The 20,604-nt window shown below is 50.6% G+C and overlaps 2 protein-coding genes across 5 annotated transcripts in view; one reads left to right on the top strand and one right to left on the bottom strand.

The window, feature by feature from the left end:
* The window catches only part of NFATC2IP (nuclear factor of activated T cells 2 interacting protein), a 637,099-nt gene that overhangs the window by 336,707 nt on the left and 279,788 nt on the right, over window positions 1-20,604 (bottom strand). The gene's annotated exons all lie outside the window — the stretch shown is intronic.
* On the top strand, window positions 14,000-16,706 carry LOC147705935 (uncharacterized). Of its 2 annotated transcripts, XR_015297335.1 has the most exons (4): window positions 14,000-14,282; window positions 14,378-14,433; window positions 14,737-15,456; window positions 15,520-16,706. XR_015297335.1 is itself a non-coding variant. In XM_086928999.1 (3 exons), exons 2-3 carry the CDS (start codon window positions 14,416-14,418, stop codon window positions 15,682-15,684), a joined length of 1,014 nt encoding a protein of 337 aa, XP_086785125.1. In that variant the 5' UTR covers window positions 14,000-14,282; window positions 14,378-14,415; the 3' UTR covers window positions 15,685-16,569. The 2 variants fall into 2 exon arrangements, 1 of the variants encoding a protein (XP_086785125.1); XM_086928999.1 differs by having other exon boundaries at window positions 14,378-14,449; window positions 14,705-16,569.

Raw genomic sequence — 20,604 nt, 5'->3', positions numbered from 1 at the left:
CTGGATCTTGAAGATAGATGACACCTGAAAGCAGAGGGGACCAAGTTCGAGACTACTAGCCAGTAGTCAGTGGGCACCAGGAGGGCACCGGATGGTAGCCACCTCGACTAGGTGAGTGGGTGACGCTTGACTCGAAGATCTCACGGACCAGGAGGCGTTGTCGGCGACCAGGATGGAGGATCGAGCTGTCCCACGAAGATAGAAGCTGTCGGCGTCGCTGGACCCAGGATTGGGCAACAAAGCCTTGGCAAATTCAAGCCCACGCGGTGGACCTAAAATGGCGTCTGGAGTGGACCAGGAGGGTCCGGGGTGCCTCTCTTGAAGAAGGAAGCAAAGGCCAGCCTGGAGCAACCAGACCAGCAGTCGTGAAGTCGTTGGGCGTCGTTCAGAGGGCCACAAGCCAGCCGGCTAGTAGCCAAACAACGCGGTGCACAGCAAACAGCAGAAGGGCCCCACGCAGATCGTGGAGATGCAGGGGGGCTGATCTTGGGTGCTGGAGCTGCGCAGGGTCGGGGCTTCTCGGACCCCAAAGCACTCACCAGTGGAGGACACGGTGGGCTTGCAGTAAAGATGTCGTGCAGTCTTGGCGATCGTCGGTCCCTTGAGGTCTCGTCGCACTCACGGTTCTCAGCTGGGCTGTAGAGGTGAGTAGAGGTCAGAGGTGCCAGGGAAGCCGGGTCTCGTCGAGCTGGGTCGTCGGATTCGTGATGAAGGACTTGCAGCAGACCGCAGTGTTCTTTAGGATGGTGCCTGCGGATGCAGGGTGACTACTCCTTAGCCACAAGGGAGAATCTTGAAGAAGAAATCGTGAAGTCCTTTCGAAGAAAGTGGTATCTTGATTCCAAAGATGATCTAATTTTAACAGGGGGCCCGCTCCCATCTTTATACTAAAAAAGGGGGCTGACCCGGTGACTAGGTCCTGCCTATGGGTGGGACTAGGTGGGGGGTGGTTACACCCCTCAGCCATGCCGGACTTCCCCAGGCCAGGGGCTGGTGTGCCCCTGGAACTGGTTCAGACCGGCCTATGCGTAGTGAGCACCGGGGTGCCACTCAGCAGTCACCTTCCTGTAAAGCCCTGCCTACCCAGGATACACAAAACCATGTCTGGGACGGTGCTAGCACCGCCCCTGACAGGAAACCCTTTGTCCAGGCTCCCCTCGCTGGAAGGACTCCCAGCTGCAGGGGGTCAGACTCGTGTCTGTGGTGGCAGCATCCATTTTGTGGAGCTGAGGCTTCAGTTAACTTTAACCGGGGTTCACAGTTACATACATGTCGTGTCCCTCTAGAAGGGTGGAATGCTAACCCCGTCGCCAGAATTGGCGAGGGGTTAGTATTCCAATTCGTATGACACCTTACTCGACATGTTTTGATAAAGCAATACCAAAGATAGCATTTAACCGCGAGGATTATAATGCACTTAAGAGTATATGGTATGCGATATCATGGAACAGCTATTAGGACTTGATTCCGCAAGCTGCAGACAGGCTCAGCTCATGCCAGAGCACCATCTCACACGATTCCAAGCACTCTGCCTTCAGGATTGTCAAGGCCTGCCATAGGAGTGACTGATAGGAATCTGTGTGTCCATTTTAGGGTTAGGTATAGGTATACTACACCTACAGCAAAGGGTGATTACACGACTTTGCCCCAGCTGTCATGCAGCCAGTTGTGTCAAATTTAGGAGGCCAGCCAGGGGTGGCACAATACGTGCTGCAGCCCCTGGCAGCCCTGGGTACACCTATGCCCTGAGTTACAGGGTCTGATAAGGTGGCCCAGTACCAATTGGTAGATGCACCTAGGGTACATGAGGTAATTTAGAAAGAGAACAGCCAGGCTGTGGGTCTGATTGGCAGGCCCACAGCCAGAGAAAGTCGTAAACCAGTGAAACAAAAGCAAAAAAATCTGGGTGATCATAGGATTGCAGACCCTACTCTCCTACATGACCCCCCCCCAAACTTTGGGACAATAAGCTAACCTTGACCAGGTGAGTCTTCTTGTTCTAAGTGGAAATATCTGGAGAGCCCATCGGCATTGCCATGATCAGTACCAGGTCTATGTTCCACTGTAAAGTCCATCCCCTGTAGGGAAATGGACCACCTAAGCAGTTTGGGGTTTTCACCCTTCATCTGATTTAGCCACAAGAGGGGCTTATGGTCGGTCTGAATCTTGAAGTGAGTGCCAAACAAGTATGGCCTCAGCTTCTTCAGGGCCCAAACCACAGCAAAGGCCTCCCTCTCAATAGCTGACCAATTCTTCTCTCTGGGGGTCAGCCTTCTGCTTATAAAAGCAATGGGCTGATCCTGACCATCAAAATTCAGTTGAGAAAGAACAGCTCCCACACCCAACTCAGAAGCATCTGTTTGGACAATGAATGGTTTGGAGTAGTCTGGACTCTTAAGGATAGGTGCTGTGCACATGGCCTGCTTTAGGTCATCGAATGCTTTTTGACAGCCTGCTGTCCACTGAACCTTTTTTGGCATTTTTTTACTTGTCAGTTCATTTAATGGTGTCACAATGGAACCATAGTTCCTGACAAATTTTCTGTAGTATCCAGTCAGGCCCAAGAAAGCTCGAACCTGAGTCTGGGTGGTTGGAGGAGCCCAGTCCCTGATTGACTGTATTTTGCTCTCCAGTGGCTGAACCTGGCCTCCACCTACAAGGTGGCCCAGGTATACAACCTGTGTCTGCCCTATCTGGCACTTGGTGGCCTTGATAGTGAGGCCTGCTGCTTGCAGAGCCTCTAACACTTTCCTCAGGTGGACCAGGTGATCCTCCCAGGTGGAGCTAAAGACAGCAATATCATCTAGATATGCTGCACAGAAGTCATCCAGCCCAGTAAGGACTTGATTCACCAACCTTTGGAAGGTGGCAGGTGCATTTTTCAGACCAAAGGGCATTACCACAAATTGATAATGCCCACCAGGGGTTGAAAATGCTGTTTTGGGCTTGGCATCCTCAGCTAACCTGATTTGCCAATACCCAGCTGTTAAGTCAAATGTACTTAAGTAGTTGGCAGAAGCCAATCTATCTATAAGTTCATCTGCCCTTGGTATTGGATGGGCATCAGTCTTAGTGACTGCATTGAGACCCCTGTAGTCTACGCAAAACCTCATCTCTCTCTTACCATCTTGGGTGTGAGGCTTTGGCACTAGAACTACTGGACTAGCCCAAGGGCTATCTGAGGGTTCAATGACTCCCAATTCCAACATTTTCTGCACTTCAGTTTTTATGCAGTCTCTAACATGATCAGGCTGCCTGTAGATTTTACTCTTGACTGGCAGGCTGTCACCAGTGTCAACCTCATGGGTGCACCAATTGGTCTGACTGGGTGTCAGAGAGAACATACGTCTGAAAGACTGAAGAACCTGTTTACAGTCTTTCTGCTGATGTTCAGAGAGGCTGCCACAAAAGACAACACCATCTACTGACCCATCATCAGGATTCTGAGTGAGCAGGTCTGGGAGAGGGTCACTCTCTTCCTCCTGTCCCTCATCTATGGCCATGAGCAAGCTCATGTCCTTCCTGTCGACATATGCTTTGAGCCTGTTGACATGGAGTACCCTATGGGGACTCCTGGGAGTTCCAAGGTCCACCAGGTAGGTGACCTCTCCCTTTTGCTCAAGGATTGTGTGGGGCCCAGACCATTTGTCTTTGAGTGCTGCTGGGGCCACTGGCTCCAGCACCCACACCTTCTGTCCAGGCTGATAAACAGTCAGGACAGCCTTTTGGTCATGCCAAGCTTTTTGAAGTTCTTGACTGGCCTTAAGGTTTTCTGATGCCTTCTCCATATACTCAGCCATCCTGGAGCGGAGACCAAGTACATAGTCCATTATGTTGGTTGCAGGCTTTTTGAGAGGTCTCTCCCATCCTTCCTTCACCAAACACAAGGGGCCTCTCACAGGATGCCCATACAAAAGTTCAAAAGGGCTGTAGCCAACCCCCTTTTGTGGGACCTCTCTGTAAGCAAACAGAAGGCAGGGCATCAGGACATCCCATCTACGCCTGAGTGTTTCAGGTAGTCCATGAATCATCCCTTTTAGGGTCCTGTTGAACCTTTCAACAAGCCCATTGCATTGTGGGTGATAGGGTGTAGTGAATTTGTAATTGACACCACACTCCTTCCACATAGCAGTTAAATAGCTTGACATGAAGTTTGCACCTCTGTCAGAGACAACCTCCTTAGGGAAGCCCACTCTGGAGAACACTCCAACTAGGGCCCTTGCCACCACAGGGGCTGTGGTGGTCCTAAGTGGAATAGCTTCAGGATACCTGGTGGCATGATCCACTACCACCAGTATAAACTTGTGCCCTGATGCTGTCTGGGGTTCCATTGGACCAACAATGTCAATCCCCACTCTTTCAAAGGGCACCCCCACCACAGGCATTGGTATAAGGGGGGCCTTTGTTGTGCCACCTGACTTACCACTGGCTTGGCAAGTGACACAGGAGCGACAAAACTCCTTGGTATCCTCATTCATGTGAGGCCAGTGAAAGTGTGAGACAAGCCTGTCCCAAGTCTTTGTCTGGCCTAAGTGTCCTGCTAAGGGAATCTCATGGGCCAAGGTAAGTAGGAAACCTCTCTGAGACAAGGGTACAACCAGCCTCCTGGTCATGCCAGGCTTGGGGTCTCTTGACTCAGTGTACAGGAGTCCATCTTCCCAGTATACCTTGTGGGTACCTGTGGCGTTCCCAGCAGCCTCAGCAGCAGCCTGCTGTCTGAGGGGTTCAAGAGAAGGGCAGCCTAACTGGTCCTTCCCCAGGTCTTCCCTTGAGGGTCCCCCTGAACCCAAGAATTCAACTTGATCAAGTTCAAACTCTCTAGGCTCAGTTTCCCTCAATTCCTGCAGGTCAGCCTCCTCTGAGACTTGATCCACAACCTGGGGCAAGGGGGAAGGCACAGCCTTAACCCTACTGCTCTTTTTCTTGGAAGGTGTCTGGTCCATTGTTCCAGGATCCAGCACCTGTTCAGTGGGGCATCTTCTGGCCTGTGACCTAGTCACAGCAAACACATGTGCTGGCAAACCTAACATTTCCAGATGAGTCCTCTGCTCCACTTCTGACCATTGTGATGACTCCAAATCATTGCCCAACAAACAATCCACTGGGAGGTCTGAACTAACTACAACCTTCTTTTGGCCAGTTACCCCTCCCCAGGAGAAAGCTACAATTGCCATACTATGATTGGTAGTGACATTGCTTGCATTGGTCACCAGGAATTCTGTACCTGGCATGATCTGTCCAGGGTCCACAAAGCTAGGTGTCACCATTGTGACACTGGCACAAGTGTCCCTATAGGCCTGAGCCATTTTTCCATTAATAAAAGGTGTCTGTCTGTATTTGCCCAAAGTATTGGGACTTATGTCAGGGGACATATCCATATCCCCTGTACTGACAAGGACAGCCTGAGTGAGGGTGCCAACTAAGTTGTCACTCCCCTCAGAACCCAGGGTTAACCCTACTAAACCCTTGGGAGGTGCACTACCACTGCTGGCTGTACTAGGGGGCACAGGTGCCTTAGGGGCTGCAGTGGCAGGAGTCTGCCCTCCTCCTTTCTTGGTGCACTCACTAAACCAGTGAGTTTTACTTTTGCAGTATTGGCACCACCTTTTAGATTGGCCTTCTTTCTTCTTTTGGGGAGCCTGACCCCCACCCTCTTTGGGTTGTTGGGGACCTGTCGAAGACTTCTGGTCATTTTGTTCCCCTTTCGAATCCTTACCCTTCTGGTCTGCTTTCTTCTGACCACCTTGATTCTGGCCCTGGTTCTGTTTAACTCTTGTTCTAACCCATCTGTCTGCCTTCTTTCCCAATTCTTGGGGAGAGGTCAGATCTGAGTCAACAAGATGCTGATGCAACAACTGGTTCTGACAATTGTTTAAAATTTGCTCTCTCATCATCAAATTGTACAATCCTTTATAATCAGTAACCTTACTGCCCAGCAACCAGCCCTCAAAAGCCTTAGTGGCACAATCTACAAAGTCAGCCCAATCTTGAGACTGAGTTTTCTGGGTATCCCTGAACAGCACCCTGTACTGCTCAGTGGTTAGGCCAAACCCATCAACCAGTGCATTTTTCAAGACTTGGTAATCATTAGCATCCTCCACCCTTGTGGTGAGGAGCTTGTCTCTTCCTTTACCCTCAAAGGAGAGCCACAAGATAGCTGCCCACTGACTTGGGGGAACACCTTGCACAGTGCAGGCCCTCTCCAAAGCAGTAATCCATTTGTGGATGTCATCCCCTTGTTTAAAGGGGGGCACTATCTTACCAAGGTGTTTTGTATCAAAACTCCTTTCCCTATTGCTAGGTACAATGCTGCCACCAGTGGGGACTGTCCCACTCAATTGTTGCTCTCTAGCAAAGGCAAGCCTCTCTTTGGCCAGGGCAAGTTCTTCCCTTTCAATCCTCAGATTGGCTGCCTTTTCCTTAGCTTCATACATTCTCCTCTGGGGAGATGTCATTCCCCTTTGAGAGGAACGTTGAGAGCCATTGGTATGAAGGGATCTGATAGAGCCTCTTGATAGAGATCTATCTCGTCCATTCCCAATGTTAAGCTGACCTGAGAGTGGCCCCAAGGGTCCCCTAGTGCCCATCTCATGTCTGCTTAAGTTGGACCTGGTTAGTCTGCTGACTTCTACCTGTTCCTTTTCTGCCTCATCCCCTGATACCAAATCATCATCCTCATCATCAGCATCATCTGCTTCCTGAAGAGGATGGTCCTGGGCATCAAAGGGACCCTGTAAGGAGGGCATGTTGCCATCTGAATTAGAAGGGTCTGGGTTACCAGCCCTCCTTGCATCATGAGTCTCTAAGAGACCAATCAGAAAGGCAGTTGTGGGGTTAGACCCCTGCTTAATCTTCCTAGAGGTACACACTTGTCGTAACTCATGGAAGCTAAGCGCAGTATATCTTGAAGGGATGACCTGTGGAGGGTCAACTGACACAAGGGGAACCTCAGTGTTTCCTCCTTTGTCCGACATACTGTTTCTAGTGTGGTGTAAGTGATGCACCTACCTACACTATGTGTTTACCTACTGATCCCTTGCTAAGAGTTGCAGCCAAGGTGTGCTAAGCCTTGAGGAGCTACAACAGCTGGTTCAGTAGAACTCAGAGTATTCTAAGCTTTAGTTATGTGTACCTAACAGTACTTATGTGATCTTTCAACAAGATATTCTTAGGATACGTGTGGTAAAACAACAGCAAGCTCAAATCCCAACCGCTGCTCACCAATGTGAGAAGGTGGCCTGATATGCAGTGCTCACTATTCTAGTGAACACTATGTATCAGTCCAGCAACCCTTATTGATGATTGGTTGTAAGTCAACCTTATAGACCAGCTATCCTAGTAGCGTGGATACGAGCAGTCTAAGGCTAAAGACTCGAGAGGGCGCGTTAAGCCAGCTGTTTACCACACATATACCCCTTTAATACCAAGTGAAAGGACACCACACAAGTGTTATGAAAATAAACAGTTATTTATTTAAAGATCACAACAGCCCTGTACTCTTTATGAGGACAGGGTACTAAGCACAAACCAAAACTCTTACAAAAATACTTAAGTTAGCACAGTATATACAAATGCCCGAGGGGCACGGAAAACCATATACTCTGAAAGTGGAATGCGAAATTCCTAGCAGGTAAGTACAGTACTAATAGCTTTTGGAATCGCTAGGACTTGACTAGGGAATCGTTAGATTATGTCTAGGAGGCCTAGGGGACTCGGGTGCAGTGTGTGCACTCTCACGCGAGATGCGGGACAAAAGTCTATGGTAGCTAGGAATTAGAAAGTTAGTGTTCTCGGGCGAACCCGACCTGGTAGGGAGAAAACGAAAGTAGATTCTGACCCTTGGATAGTGAGGCTATGCTGGGGCACCGAAATGCCGAAGTTACCTAGCCCAGGGGCTGCAGCTGCATAGGTCTGAAAAGACGTCGGGAATCCTCGTAGACGGACCAGGAGCCGGAAGAAAAGATGCTGGCCGGTGACCAGTGAAGAAAGTTCAGTCGGATCCAAGCCTGGATCTTGAAGATAGATGACACCTGAAAGCAGAGGGGACCAAGTTCGAGACTACTAGCCAGTAGTCAGTGGGCACCAGGAGGGCACCGGATGGTAGCCACCTCGACTAGGTGAGTGGGTGACGCTTGACTCGAAGATCTCACGGACCAGGAGGCGTTGTCGGCGACCAGGATGGAGGATCGAGCTGTCCCACGAAGATAGAAGCTGTCGGCGTCGCTGGACCCAGGATTGGGCAACAAAGCCTTGGCAAATTCAAGCCCACGCGGTGGACCTAAAATGGCGTCTGGAGTGGACCAGGAGGGTCCGGGGTGCCTCTCTTGAAGAAGGAAGCAAAGGCCAGCCTGGAGCAACCAGACCAGCAGTCGTGAAGTCGTTGGGCGTCGTTCAGAGGGCCACAAGCCAGCCGGCTAGTAGCCAAACAACGCGGTGCACAGCAAACAGCAGAAGGGCCCCACGCAGATCGTGGAGATGCAGGGGGGCTGATCTTGGGTGCTGGAGCTGCGCAGGGTCGGGGCTTCTCGGACCCCAAAGCACTCACCAGTGGAGGACACGGTGGGCTTGCAGTAAAGATGTCGTGCAGTCTTGGCGATCGTCGGTCCCTTGAGGTCTCGTCGCACTCACGGTTCTCAGCTGGGCTGTAGAGGTGAGTAGAGGTCAGAGGTGCCAGGGAAGCCGGGTCTCGTCGAGCTGGGTCGTCGGATTCGTGATGAAGGACTTGCAGCAGACCGCAGTGTTCTTTAGGATGGTGCCTGCGGATGCAGGGTGACTACTCCTTAGCCACAAGGGAGAATCTTGAAGAAGAAATCGTGAAGTCCTTTCGAAGAAAGTGGTATCTTGATTCCAAAGATGATCTAATTTTAACAGGGGGCCCGCTCCCATCTTTATACTAAAAAAGGGGGCTGACCCGGTGACTAGGTCCTGCCTATGGGTGGGACTAGGTGGGGGGTGGTTACACCCCTCAGCCATGCCGGACTTCCCCAGGCCAGGGGCTGGTGTGCCCCTGGAACTGGTTCAGACCGGCCTATGCGTAGTGAGCACCGGGGTGCCACTCAGCAGTCACCTTCCTGTAAAGCCCTGCCTACCCAGGATACACAAAACCATGTCTGGGACGGTGCTAGCACCGCCCCTGACAGGAAACCCTTTGTCCAGGCTCCCCTCGCTGGAAGGACTCCCAGCTGCAGGGGGTCAGACTCGTGTCTGTGGTGGCAGCATCCATTTTGTGGAGCTGAGGCTTCAGTTAACTTTAACCGGGGTTCACAGTTACATACATGTCGTGTCCCTCTAGAAGGGTGGAATGCTAACCCCGTCGCCAGAATTGGCGAGGGGTTAGTATTCCAATTCGTATGACACCTTACTCGACATGTTTTGATAAAGCAATACCAAAGATAGCATTTAACCGCGAGGATTATAATGCACTTAAGAGTATATGGTATGCGATATCATGGAACAGCTATTAGGACTTGATTCCGCAAGCTGCAGACAGGCTCAGCTCATGCCAGAGCACCATCTCACACGATTCCAAGCACTCTGCCTTCAGGATTGTCAAGGCCTGCCATAGGAGTGACTGATAGGAATCTGTGTGTCCATTTTAGGGTTAGGTATAGGTATACTACACCTACAGCAAAGGGTGATTACACGACTTTGCCCCAGCTGTCATGCAGCCAGTTGTGTCAAATTTAGGAGGCCAGCCAGGGGTGGCACAATACGTGCTGCAGCCCCTGGCAGCCCTGGGTACACCTATGCCCTGAGTTACAGGGTCTGATAAGGTGGCCCAGTACCAATTGGTAGATGCACCTAGGGTACATGAGGTAATTTAGAAAGAGAACAGCCAGGCTGTGGGTCTGATTGGCAGGCCCACAGCCAGAGAAAGTCGTAAACCAGTGAAACAAAAGCAAAAAAATCTGGGTGATCATAGGATTGCAGACCCTACTCTCCTACACTCGGCACCACGAAAAGGCTGCGATTCTATATCCCGAAGGTGCGGGCAGTATCTGTGTCCTTTAAGATGGTCTGCATTGCCTCATCAACATGCTGGCCAGAAGGGCTCCTCAATCAAAACAACAAGTGAAGTATAGAAGTCTGAACCTCCTTGCGAAAGACGTAGCATTGAAGCAAAATTGTCTTTCCCAGACTGCCCCTATAGCGAGCTGTGGAACACCTGTACACGCAATGTCCGCTTCACAGTGTATCATTTCTGATGCACTTCTCTCTCGCTCTCACTCCTGCAGGATCTTCAAAGCGTGAGGCTTGGAGGATTCTGGAATAAGTGCTACTGGCGCCAACATGTCAGAGCACATATTGGAGTTTTGTCGAAAACTAAGACTAAAGGCATTTTTTTATCACAGAGAAGATAACAGAGTCAATGAACCCTCTAATCTATCCAACAAATCCACATTCATGCCCCCATCATATACAATCCCCAAGGAAATAATAGCCTTCGAGCAAGCTGTTCTATCCTCCATCACACAATTAAGTAAACAAAAAATGTTCCTCAAGAGGAACATTAGCAGGGACCAACATATGGCTCTAAATAACTTATGTAAAGACGATTCGATAGTGTTAAAACCCGCTGACAAAGGGGGTGCACTTGTGGTCTGGGACAGACAGAAATATATTGCAGAGGCCAACAGCCAGATTCAAAACACTGAATGGTATAGAGAAGTCAAGGAGGATCCAACTCCACAAATTAAAGCTGAGATCCAGAATAAAATAGTGGAGGGCCGAGACATGGGGATACTAGGAACGAAAGAGTTCCAATACTTAGACAAAAAGAGCCCACGCATCCCAGTGATTTATTTTCTCCCGAAAATCCACAAAAGCTTGACTGAACCTCCCGGGAGACCCATTGTCTCCGGGTGCGATTCATTATTGGAACCGCTGGCGAAGTACGTGGATGTATTCCTAAAACCTTTTCTACCCGAAGTAAAATCATACTTGAAAGACACAAGGGACTTTATCAATAAGATAGAAGGGACCCCATTTGAAGGGGATCAAGAACTGATGGTATCCTTTGATGTCACCAGCATATACACTCAAATACCCCAGCAGGAGGGACTTGAAGCAATGGAGTATTACCTTGAGACACGACCCAGACCACACAGAGTTCCCACAAACTTTATTATCGACTTGGCGAGAATAGCACTCAAAAGGAACTACTTCCGGTTCTTGGACACGTTCTACGTGCAGGTGAAGGGCACCGCCATGGGGTGTCCTTATGCCCCAGAAATGGCGGTGCTTTTCATGGCCCTGTACGAGGAGCGTTACATCTACCGGAACAACCCCTTTCAACAGAACATCACCAAATGGTATCGTTTCATTGATGATATCTGGTGCCAATGGAAAGGGTCTGAAGAAATGCTTACCCAATTCCATCAGTGGTTAAACACCAGACATCCGGATATAAAATTCACAGTAACATCTAGTAAAACATCTTTGACTTTCCTTGATGTAGTGGTTTTTCCCTGTGAAAACAAATTGACAACTACCTTGCATCGCAAAGAGACAGATAAGAACACGATCTTGCATTATGCAAGTTACCATCCCAAAAGCCTAAAATCCAACTTGCCGTACGGACAAATGTTGAGAATCCGCAGGAATTGCTCTAGGAAGGAAGATTTTTTGATCCACTCTAAAATACTAAGTGACCAATTGCAACAGAGAGGCTATCCTCATAAACTTTTGAAACATGCCACCACACGGGCATGGAACACACCAAGGGAGGAGTTATTGAACTCTATGAAAGAAATCAAACCCCTCGAAAGGCCGATATGTGTCACCACGTTCGGGCCCTATACGAACAAGTTGAAATCAATTATTCGAAAAAATTGGCATCTAATCAAGAATTCAGAAGTCCCAATGGAGGAGCCATTGTTTGCCCTAAAAAAGAACAGAAGTATTGCGCAACACATAGTCAGAGCCGACCTGGGCATCAGTCAAGTAAAAACTGATCTACGCACGCTATGGAGACTACCTCCGGTAACAGGCCACCATAAATGTGGTTCGTGTGTCTCTTGCCCCAATACAATGGAAGGTGAAGAATTCCTATTCAATAACATAAAATGGATACACAAAGGATTCTCAAACTGCAAAACGACCAACGTCATATACGCAGTTATGTGCCCTTGTCCCAAGTTGTACATAGGGAAAACCACACAGAGAGCTAATCAACGAATAGCTCAACACAGATCAAGAATCAAAAACAAAGTGCTGTCCGCGCCCATGGTCCAGCACTTTGTGGAACTAAATCATAATGAGACAGATTTTAAATGGACAATCCTGCAAGCCATGAAAATCCCCCCAAGAGGGGGAAACATCGATGCCATGTTACTTCAAAAAGAAGCATATCTAATTTTAAAGTTCAATTGTGTGATGGATGGCCTGAACGAAATGTCCGAACTACAAAGGTCCAATTACTGAGCCCTCTGTGAACCCCACCCTCTAAACCATACACTTTGAGAATATCAGAATTAGAGCACTGCACTTATAATAATGACTACCTTCAGAAATCTCTTTTTTCAAAAAAACATGCGGAAAACCCGTCAAAACTACATATCCCACAATGCTTAGCAGCATATGTAAATGGGAAAGCGCACCTCGCTGAGCGTGGTAATCCGCCCAGAAGAATAACAAACGGAGTGAGATTCACGCGGCGTGCAGACCCCAATTTGCGGCGTCTAAAGACACTAATCAGGGTAAGCTTCTCCTCGGTCACCGAACCGAAGCTCTAAACTTAAAGAAATATGACCGCAGAGTAATGGCAACCATTGTTGTGCCCCCCCTCTCCTTTCTTTTAGAAACTTGAATTATCGTCGAGCGGTAATCGCGCAACCAGGCAGAAACATAGCAACGCTTGGGTCTTCCACCGCTATGCGCACAAGTAAGCTGAACAGAGAATGCACGCATACACAATCACATAGCATTTTCGGACATGAATTGATATTTAATTTCTGACTTACAGATAAACAAGCACCGCGGAACGCGCAGCTAAATTCTTAAACATGGTGATAATAACGTAGTGAAGGACCACACGAACAGACATAAAAGTAAGTGTCAGTGCTCTATAAATGTAGTGAAGGTAACAAGTGAAGATAGAAGCCCAAAAACTTACAACTTTTGCCTACCCTCAATTTTTCTAGGTAGTGGTGAAAAATGTAAGTTTTACTTGATGCCCCGCCCAGAAAAACACCGCCCAAGAATAATGCAAAACCAGGTAAAATCAATGTAAAGGCTTTGCCTGTTCATGTACTAGATGACATAGATTTAGAGAGAAGGAGATACTAAATGTCCCTTAAATCTTACACCACAGGTACACAGCCCAGCCCTGATGAAGAACCCCATTGATTAGAGAGAAGGGTTTGGAAACGCGTCGGCTATCTGGCTGTCTAAAAGAGACGCATAAATAAAATAGGGCAATGTATTCACAATCAAATGTACCCGAATGAACCTAGGTGTATATGATTCGTAGTTCTTTATTTTATGTACCAAAAAGTTTTGAATGTAAACATTGATGAAGAATCTTTTCTGTTTTGTTTTGTTTTTGATTATAATGAAAGTATTGTAATGGATGTAAAAATGTGTTTAAACTGTTTCCACAGCTTAAGGAATGTTTTCTCACTCTGAAAATTGTATAACATTGAGCATATTTAGAATACGTTAACAAATGATAAAACACAGCCTCCTGAATCGTTGAAAGGAAGGTTTACACCAGCTAAATAAACAAGTTTTGGTGTTTCAAATTCGAGCCCTGGCATCTCTCTTTTCTCTTTACTAGAGCACATATGGTGGCATACTTGCCCAACTGGCTTGCAAGATAATCGCTGTGCCGCCTGAATAATGACTGAGGCAGGGTAGGCTGAATAGTGGGGAGCTGCACATTTCTTGTCGAGGCGTGAAAAAACAAAAACCGCCGGCACAGAGTTTGACCTCTGCATGAGTCTAACACCTTCTTGCTAAATAAAGTCTATGATAGGAACTGAACAAACTTGTTTTTGTGGTTTCCCCCGGACGAGGGGAAAAAGGGAAAGCGATTCGCCGCTCTCTTCATAAGGAGGGGAAAACCTCCAATATTCACCGGAGGTGAATGCAATAGAGCTCCAGTTTTTAGAGGAAGATATAAAGGCAGGAGTAAAAAGCCACCACGCCATCACGTGGATGTAGCAGAAAGCTGCAGTCGACGAGATAAATCGTCTACCAAAACACATTGTGCATAAAAGACAACCGTGTGTGAAACCAACTGTCGACGGGCTCAACCGTCGACGATTCCAATAGTTGACAGGGTCAACAGTCGACGATTCCAATAGTTGACAGGGTCAACAGTCGACGATTCCAATAGTTGACAGGGTCAACAGTCGACGATTCCAATAGTTGACAGGGTCAACAGTCAACGAAGCCAACTGGCGTCGAGGCTGAATGTTGACGAAGCTTACCGTCTACAGAGCTCACCGTCTACAGAGCTCACCGTCTACAGAGCTCACCGTCTACAGAGCTCACCGTCTACAGAGCTCAGCGTCTACAGAGCTCAGCGTCTACAGAGCTCAGCGTCTACAGAGCTCAGCGTCTACAGAGCTCAGCGTCTACAGAGCTCAGCGTCTACAGAGCTCAGCGTCTACAGAGCTCAGCGTCTACAGAGCTCAGCGTCTACAGAGCTCAGCGTCTACAGAGCTCAGCGTCTACAGAGCTCAGCGTCTACAGAGCTCAGCGTCTACAGAGCTCAGCGTCTACAGAGCTCAGCGTCTACAGAGCTCAGCGTCTACAGAGCTCAGCGTCTACAGAGCTCAGCGTCTACAGAGCTCAGCGTCTACAGAGCTCAGCGTCTACAGAGCTCAGCGTCTACAGAGCTCAGCGTCTACGGAGCTCAGCGTCTACGGAGCTCAGCGTCTACGGAGCTCAGCGTCTACGGAGCTCAGCGTCTACGGAGCTCAGCGTCTACGGAGCTCAGCGTCTACGGAGCTCATCGTCTACGGAGCTCATCGTCTACGGAGCTCATCGTCTACGGAGCTCATCGTCTACGGAGCTCACCGTCTACGGAGCTCACCGTCTACGGAGCTCACCGTCTACGGAGCTCACCGTCTACGGAGCTCACCGTCTACGGAGCTCACCGTCTACGGAGCTCACCGTCTACGGAGCTCACCGTCTACGGAGCTCACCGTCTACGGAGCTCACCGTCTACGGAGCTCACCGTCTACGGAGCTCACCGTTTACGGAGCTCACCGTCTACGGAGCTCATCGTCTACGGAGCTCACCGTCTACGGAGCTCACCGTCTACGGAGCTCACCGTCGACGAGCCTGTCGTCTACGGGGCCCACCGTCGACGAGCTCACCGTCGACGAGCCTACCGTCGACGAGCCTACCGTCGACGAGCCTACCGTCGACGAGCCTACCGTCGACGAGCCTACCGTCGACGAGCCTACCGTCGACGAGCCTACCGTCGACGAGCCTACCGTCGACGAGGCCACCGTCGACGGGACATATATCGTAGACGAGCCTACCGTCGACGAGCCTACCGTCGACGAGCCTACCGTCGACGAGCCTACCGTCGACGAGCCTACCGTCGACGAGCCTACCGTCGACGAGCCTACCGTCGACGAGCCTACCGTCGACGAGCCTACCGTCGACGAGCCTACCGTCGACGAGCCTACCGTCGACGAGCCACCATCGACAGGACATATTGTAGTCTAGCCTACCGTCGACGAGCTTACCGTCGACGAGCTTACCGTCGACGAGGCCAACTGTCGAAGAAATTACCATTGACAAAAACTTCCAGTGGTCTACGAGCCTGTAGTCGACAAGAGGGCACTGTCCTCACTGTCGTCGACGCATACCTGGAGGCGTTGTCGCTGCAGAGCAAAAGTGATGGCAAAGATTGTCGTCAGAGGATACATAGACCGTATCGTCGACAAGCTGGCACATTTTCACGTAGAAAAGTGCGCAGTGGGAGTCTAGACGCCTGAGAGTAAATCTCGTGGGCGTAGATGTGGGAGGCAGACTCAAAGAAGGCCAGAGACCCCTTAATTGTGATGTTACTTCAGCTGGTGAAGTAGAGGAGAAGCATCACTTAAAACGTGAATGTGCAGGACAAACAACAAAAATTCCTCCCACATCAGAAGGGGGGTACAGTCTAAGCACAAGAACAACCCCTTCTCCTCTTACCATGTCCGAGACAAGCAGAGTGTTTCCATATACTCTTCATGAGGGTTCACAGGAAAAGGTCACAGTTTCCTACAAGTGACACAGGGTCTGAACGTAGACTTCATGTAAGAAGACAGTACAAAACTGTGATATTAAGAAGAAGAAATTGAAGAAAATTGAAGAAAATTGAAGAAAAAAAAAACTGAGCAGAGCTCAGGGAGACTCCCTTCACACGACGTGCGGTAGAAAATCTGAGGTGCTGAGCTCTGAGGAGAAGGTTCTAGAGGGTTGCTGGCGCCTGATTGGCTGTAGTTTGGACCAACATAATGACAATGATAGACTGCAAATGGTTTTTTTCCTTTTCCATGCATTCCTATGTAGAAATATGTGTAGGCTTGTTATGCCTTTTTTCTATTACATATTTCAGGTTTTATGTTACATATATATATATATATATATATATATATATATATAGTATATATTGCTATTTTATTTACCGTGGGACTCCCACTCCGACGACGGGGGATATTCAAGCATGTGAATCGATGAAAGACACCCCTAATACTGGAGAAAGGGAAGAGCCCCGGCTGTGGGGGGGGGGGGGGCTGGCCCAAAGGACACTGTGATAAGATCCAGTGGAGGTGCTACGGCCTGCCGGACACTGAGGAGCGGGGGGGCTAGGCCTGGAGGGAGTGCCCCGAGGCGACGCGGCCTTGATAGGGGAACTGAACGAGAGAGTGCCCTGCAACAGCAACACAAACGCTGAGTGGTGTGTAGGCCCAGGTCCAATTTGAGCACCAGAGAGCCCGCCATATGGCCAGAGAGCGGGGGGGTCTTACTGGTATCCCAAAGGGGATCATTCCCCGGAGTCGAGAAGCGCTGGGCCTGCTGGTGGAAGGGGTTGTCCGGTGTGGGACTGCGAGAGGACTTCATCCATTGGGAGAGGCACGTGGATGCCGAAGGAGGTGGACGTGCTGCCGCACCTTTGTTTATAGACGAACGGTCGAGGCCCTCTCACCATAGGGCGCCGGCCACACGGCGCAAGGGGCAACTACGCCGGATATCCCCACTGCGGTCCCTCGAGGGCGATCCGAGAGGTTGGACGGAGGGGCTACCACCAGCTCATCATGAGGCCCAAAGGAGGAACATCCACCCAGACGAATAAATTGGACAAATACGCGGTTTTCTGGGAGTGAAAGCGGCGCTCCGGGAGCGAGGCATAAAATACATGATTTTCCCAGCCAAGCTCAAAATCATCGTGGAAGGCAAATCTATGTTCTTTACCTCACCTGCTGCGGTCCAGGAATGGCTTGACACGGCGGTGCCGGCTGCCGAGGGCCGACAGGATCGAGGCTCATGGCGAGAACACCGGGGTCCATCGCCTGGATCAACAGCGGACAAACCTGAAGGCGACACTGAGTCAACGGTCGTGGCGCTCCAGATCAGCTAGTCCCCGCTGGGACCCAAGTCAGGATGCGGCTGGCCTCTTAGGACCTCCAAATTGGGACTGAACTTTAATGTATAATGTGATTGTGTGGCGGCCGTGCTCTGACCGCAGAGATGTTACTTAAAGTTGCCTGCAGTCTCCGGGACTGAGTTTGTATTGCGGTGCTTCATACCGGGGGGGCTGTTGGGGTTTGGGGGCAGCGTTGGCCTGGCGGCAGGAGTTGGGGCCGGCACACGTTTCCCTGTCAAAGTTCCTCGGGAGGGGGCGGTTCCTCACTCGTGGGTTGGGCTGGGCGAAAGGCGCTCTGCTAACTAGGGCAGTGGGTAGTTTGAATCCTACAGAGCAGGCAGCAGGGAGGGGGGTTGGTGTCTTGGGGAGGACATGGGGCAGCGGGATGGGGGTCAGGGGAAGGGGAGTTGGGGTGTTGGTAGACGTTGGGGAGGGAGGGGCATGGTTTGTTTGGTCACTCTTGAAAGGAACTGAGAAGGTCAAAGGGCATGCAGAGATCTCGGGGGCTAAGCAGTCTGTGAAACGTGGATATGGCTAAGAAATGGGGCAAAAGCCTCAAGATCCTGAGTTGGAACGTTAATGGGCTGGGGGACAAACTCAAACGCGCAATGGCAATGCAATTCGATAAGCGCCACCTGCATGACGTGGTGATGCTACAGGAGACACATTTGCTGGTTAACACATGCCATGCCCTGAACAGATATGGTTACACGCTAACACACTCCGGCTTTACTACGGGGTCCAGAGGGGTGGGTATCCTACTGCGGCGCGCCCTCCCTTTCCATCCTGATCACACTGACCCACAGGGGCGCTTCGGCACAGTGGCGGGTTCATGGGAGGGGCGCAGGCTAACTCTGGTGTCCGCATATATCCCGCCGGGTCTACAGTCCCAGGCATACACTGATCTCGGTACACACCTCCTATCCCTCCAGGACGGGCAGCTGTTTTTAGGGGGGGGAGGGGAGGGGACTTCAATGCGGTTGCCTCCGGTAAAATGGACAGACACCTACCCAGGGACACACCACGGGGGCACAGATGGTTGGAAGACTTCCTTGGGACGTTCGGCCTCACAGACATATGGCGCCTAGCACACCCCACAGATACACCACTCCATCTCCTAACCCCCATGCACCGGGATACGGTGGTGCGTGCGGCAACGCACCTGGCGAGAGGTATCTCTGACCACTCGCCGGTCCTAGCCCACTTAACGATCGGTGACAGGAGGGAGGGGTGCGTAGCTCCTATTAATGCCTGGCACCTCCGTAATGAGGACACACGTAAGGCACTGACTCTACCTGTGACAAATTACTTTAACAGTAATGATGGCACAGTGGACTCTGCGATTACACTGTGGGAGGCATTTAAAACAGTCCTCAGAGGTGAGGCCTTTCAACAATTGCCGGTCACCGTAAAGATAAGGAGGCGCAGCTGGTCACGATTGAGGCTGACCGGAGGGCGTTGGAGGATGCGGCACTTGCTGACGGGACGCCAGGGGTGCACCACTGGCTTTCCTTAAAAGCCGCTGAGTACCAAGCAGTGGTAACGGAGGCGGCGAAAAAAATGGCAGCCTCTAGGGAGGGCAGGATTTGTGACCAGGGGGACAAGGGGGGCAAACTCCTGGTGTGGCTCGACAAGAAACAGCAGGCCAGTAAGGTGGTGGCTGAGATACACACGGTGGATGGGACTCATTACGGAACCGCGCGTCAGTCACTGAAATCGCCAGCCACTTCCAGGCAGTCTACAGCAGGAGGTCAGACCGCCCAGAGGAAGATTGTCGAACTTTTAGCGGACCTCAGGATGCCGATCCTCTCCAACCAGGAACGCCATCTCTTGGAGGGCCCACTCACAACTGCAGAAGTGTAACGCGCCATCGGAGATCTCCGGCAAGGCACTTGGCCTAACGGCCTTCCGATCGAGCTCTACAAGCTCAAACCTAATTCTGTTAGCCCCTACCTGAAACGTATGTTTGACGAGTGTAAGTCCAGGGGGACGCTCTCACATGACCAAAGATTAGCAACAATAGTGGCGATCCCTAAAGAGGGGAAGCCCCGGGAGCTGTGTGCCTCATACATGCCTATCTCCCTGTTAAATGCTGAACCCAAGATATTAGCGAAGGTCCTGGCCAACAGACTGCAGTCGGTTCTAACTACGCTGGTCCACCCGACCAATCCGGGTTCATGCCTCACCGAAACACGGCACTCGATCTCCGACGATTGCATGGGGTGCTTGGGAGGTGCCACACGTTCGAGGAAGACGCAATAGTGGTGTCTCTTGATGCCACAATGTCCTTCGATACGCTCGAATGGCCATATATGATGGCAGTTCTTCGTAAACTGGGATTTGGCCCTAGCTTTATCGCATGGGTGAGGCTCCTCTACTCAAAACCACTTGCTCAGGAGGTCGTAAACAACAAAGTCTCTGAGCCATTCGTCCTGGAGAGGGACCCGTCAGGGGTGCCCGCTCTCGCCCCTTCTTGCCTGATCCCTCAAGTGAGAGGGCAAATAGATGTCTCACTAAAGGGACTCCGGTGGGCTGATGGTTGGGAGGACAGGATTTCCCTGTACGTGGACGACATCCTCCTCCGTTTCGCGAACCCGGAAATCATTGATAGTTGCCCTGGATAGCTTTACCAGCTTTGGGAGGAATTCTGGATACAGCATCAACTAGAGTAAGTCTCTCCTACACGTCCTACATGGCGCCACCCCCATACTTCCATGCAACTGCCCTAAGAAGGTGGTCACCGAAGGCTTCACGTACTTGGGCATGTTTATGTCGCGGGACAAGACAGCCATGTTTGACAAGAACCTGCTACTGCCCCTTCAGAGGCTCAAGCGTGACTCCGCGAAGTGGCAGAGGCTCCCGGTCTCGCTATTGGGAAGGGCGGCGCGCTTTAAAATGATAACTGCTGCGGTTCCTCTACGCCAGGGGTCTTCAAACTGTGGGGCGCGACCACCAGGTGGGTCATGGAGCGATGCAAAGGGGGTCACTCCTTCACAGTCCTACTTCTTCCCAGG

The sequence above is a fragment of the Lissotriton vulgaris genome, chromosome 7 (assembly GCF_964263255.1).
Source record: "Lissotriton vulgaris chromosome 7, aLisVul1.2, whole genome shotgun sequence".
NCBI classification, from domain to species: Eukaryota; Metazoa; Chordata; class Amphibia; order Caudata; family Salamandridae; genus Lissotriton; species Lissotriton vulgaris.
Note: the sequence above shows the minus strand (reverse complement) of the source record. Positions and strands in the feature narration are given on the sequence as shown.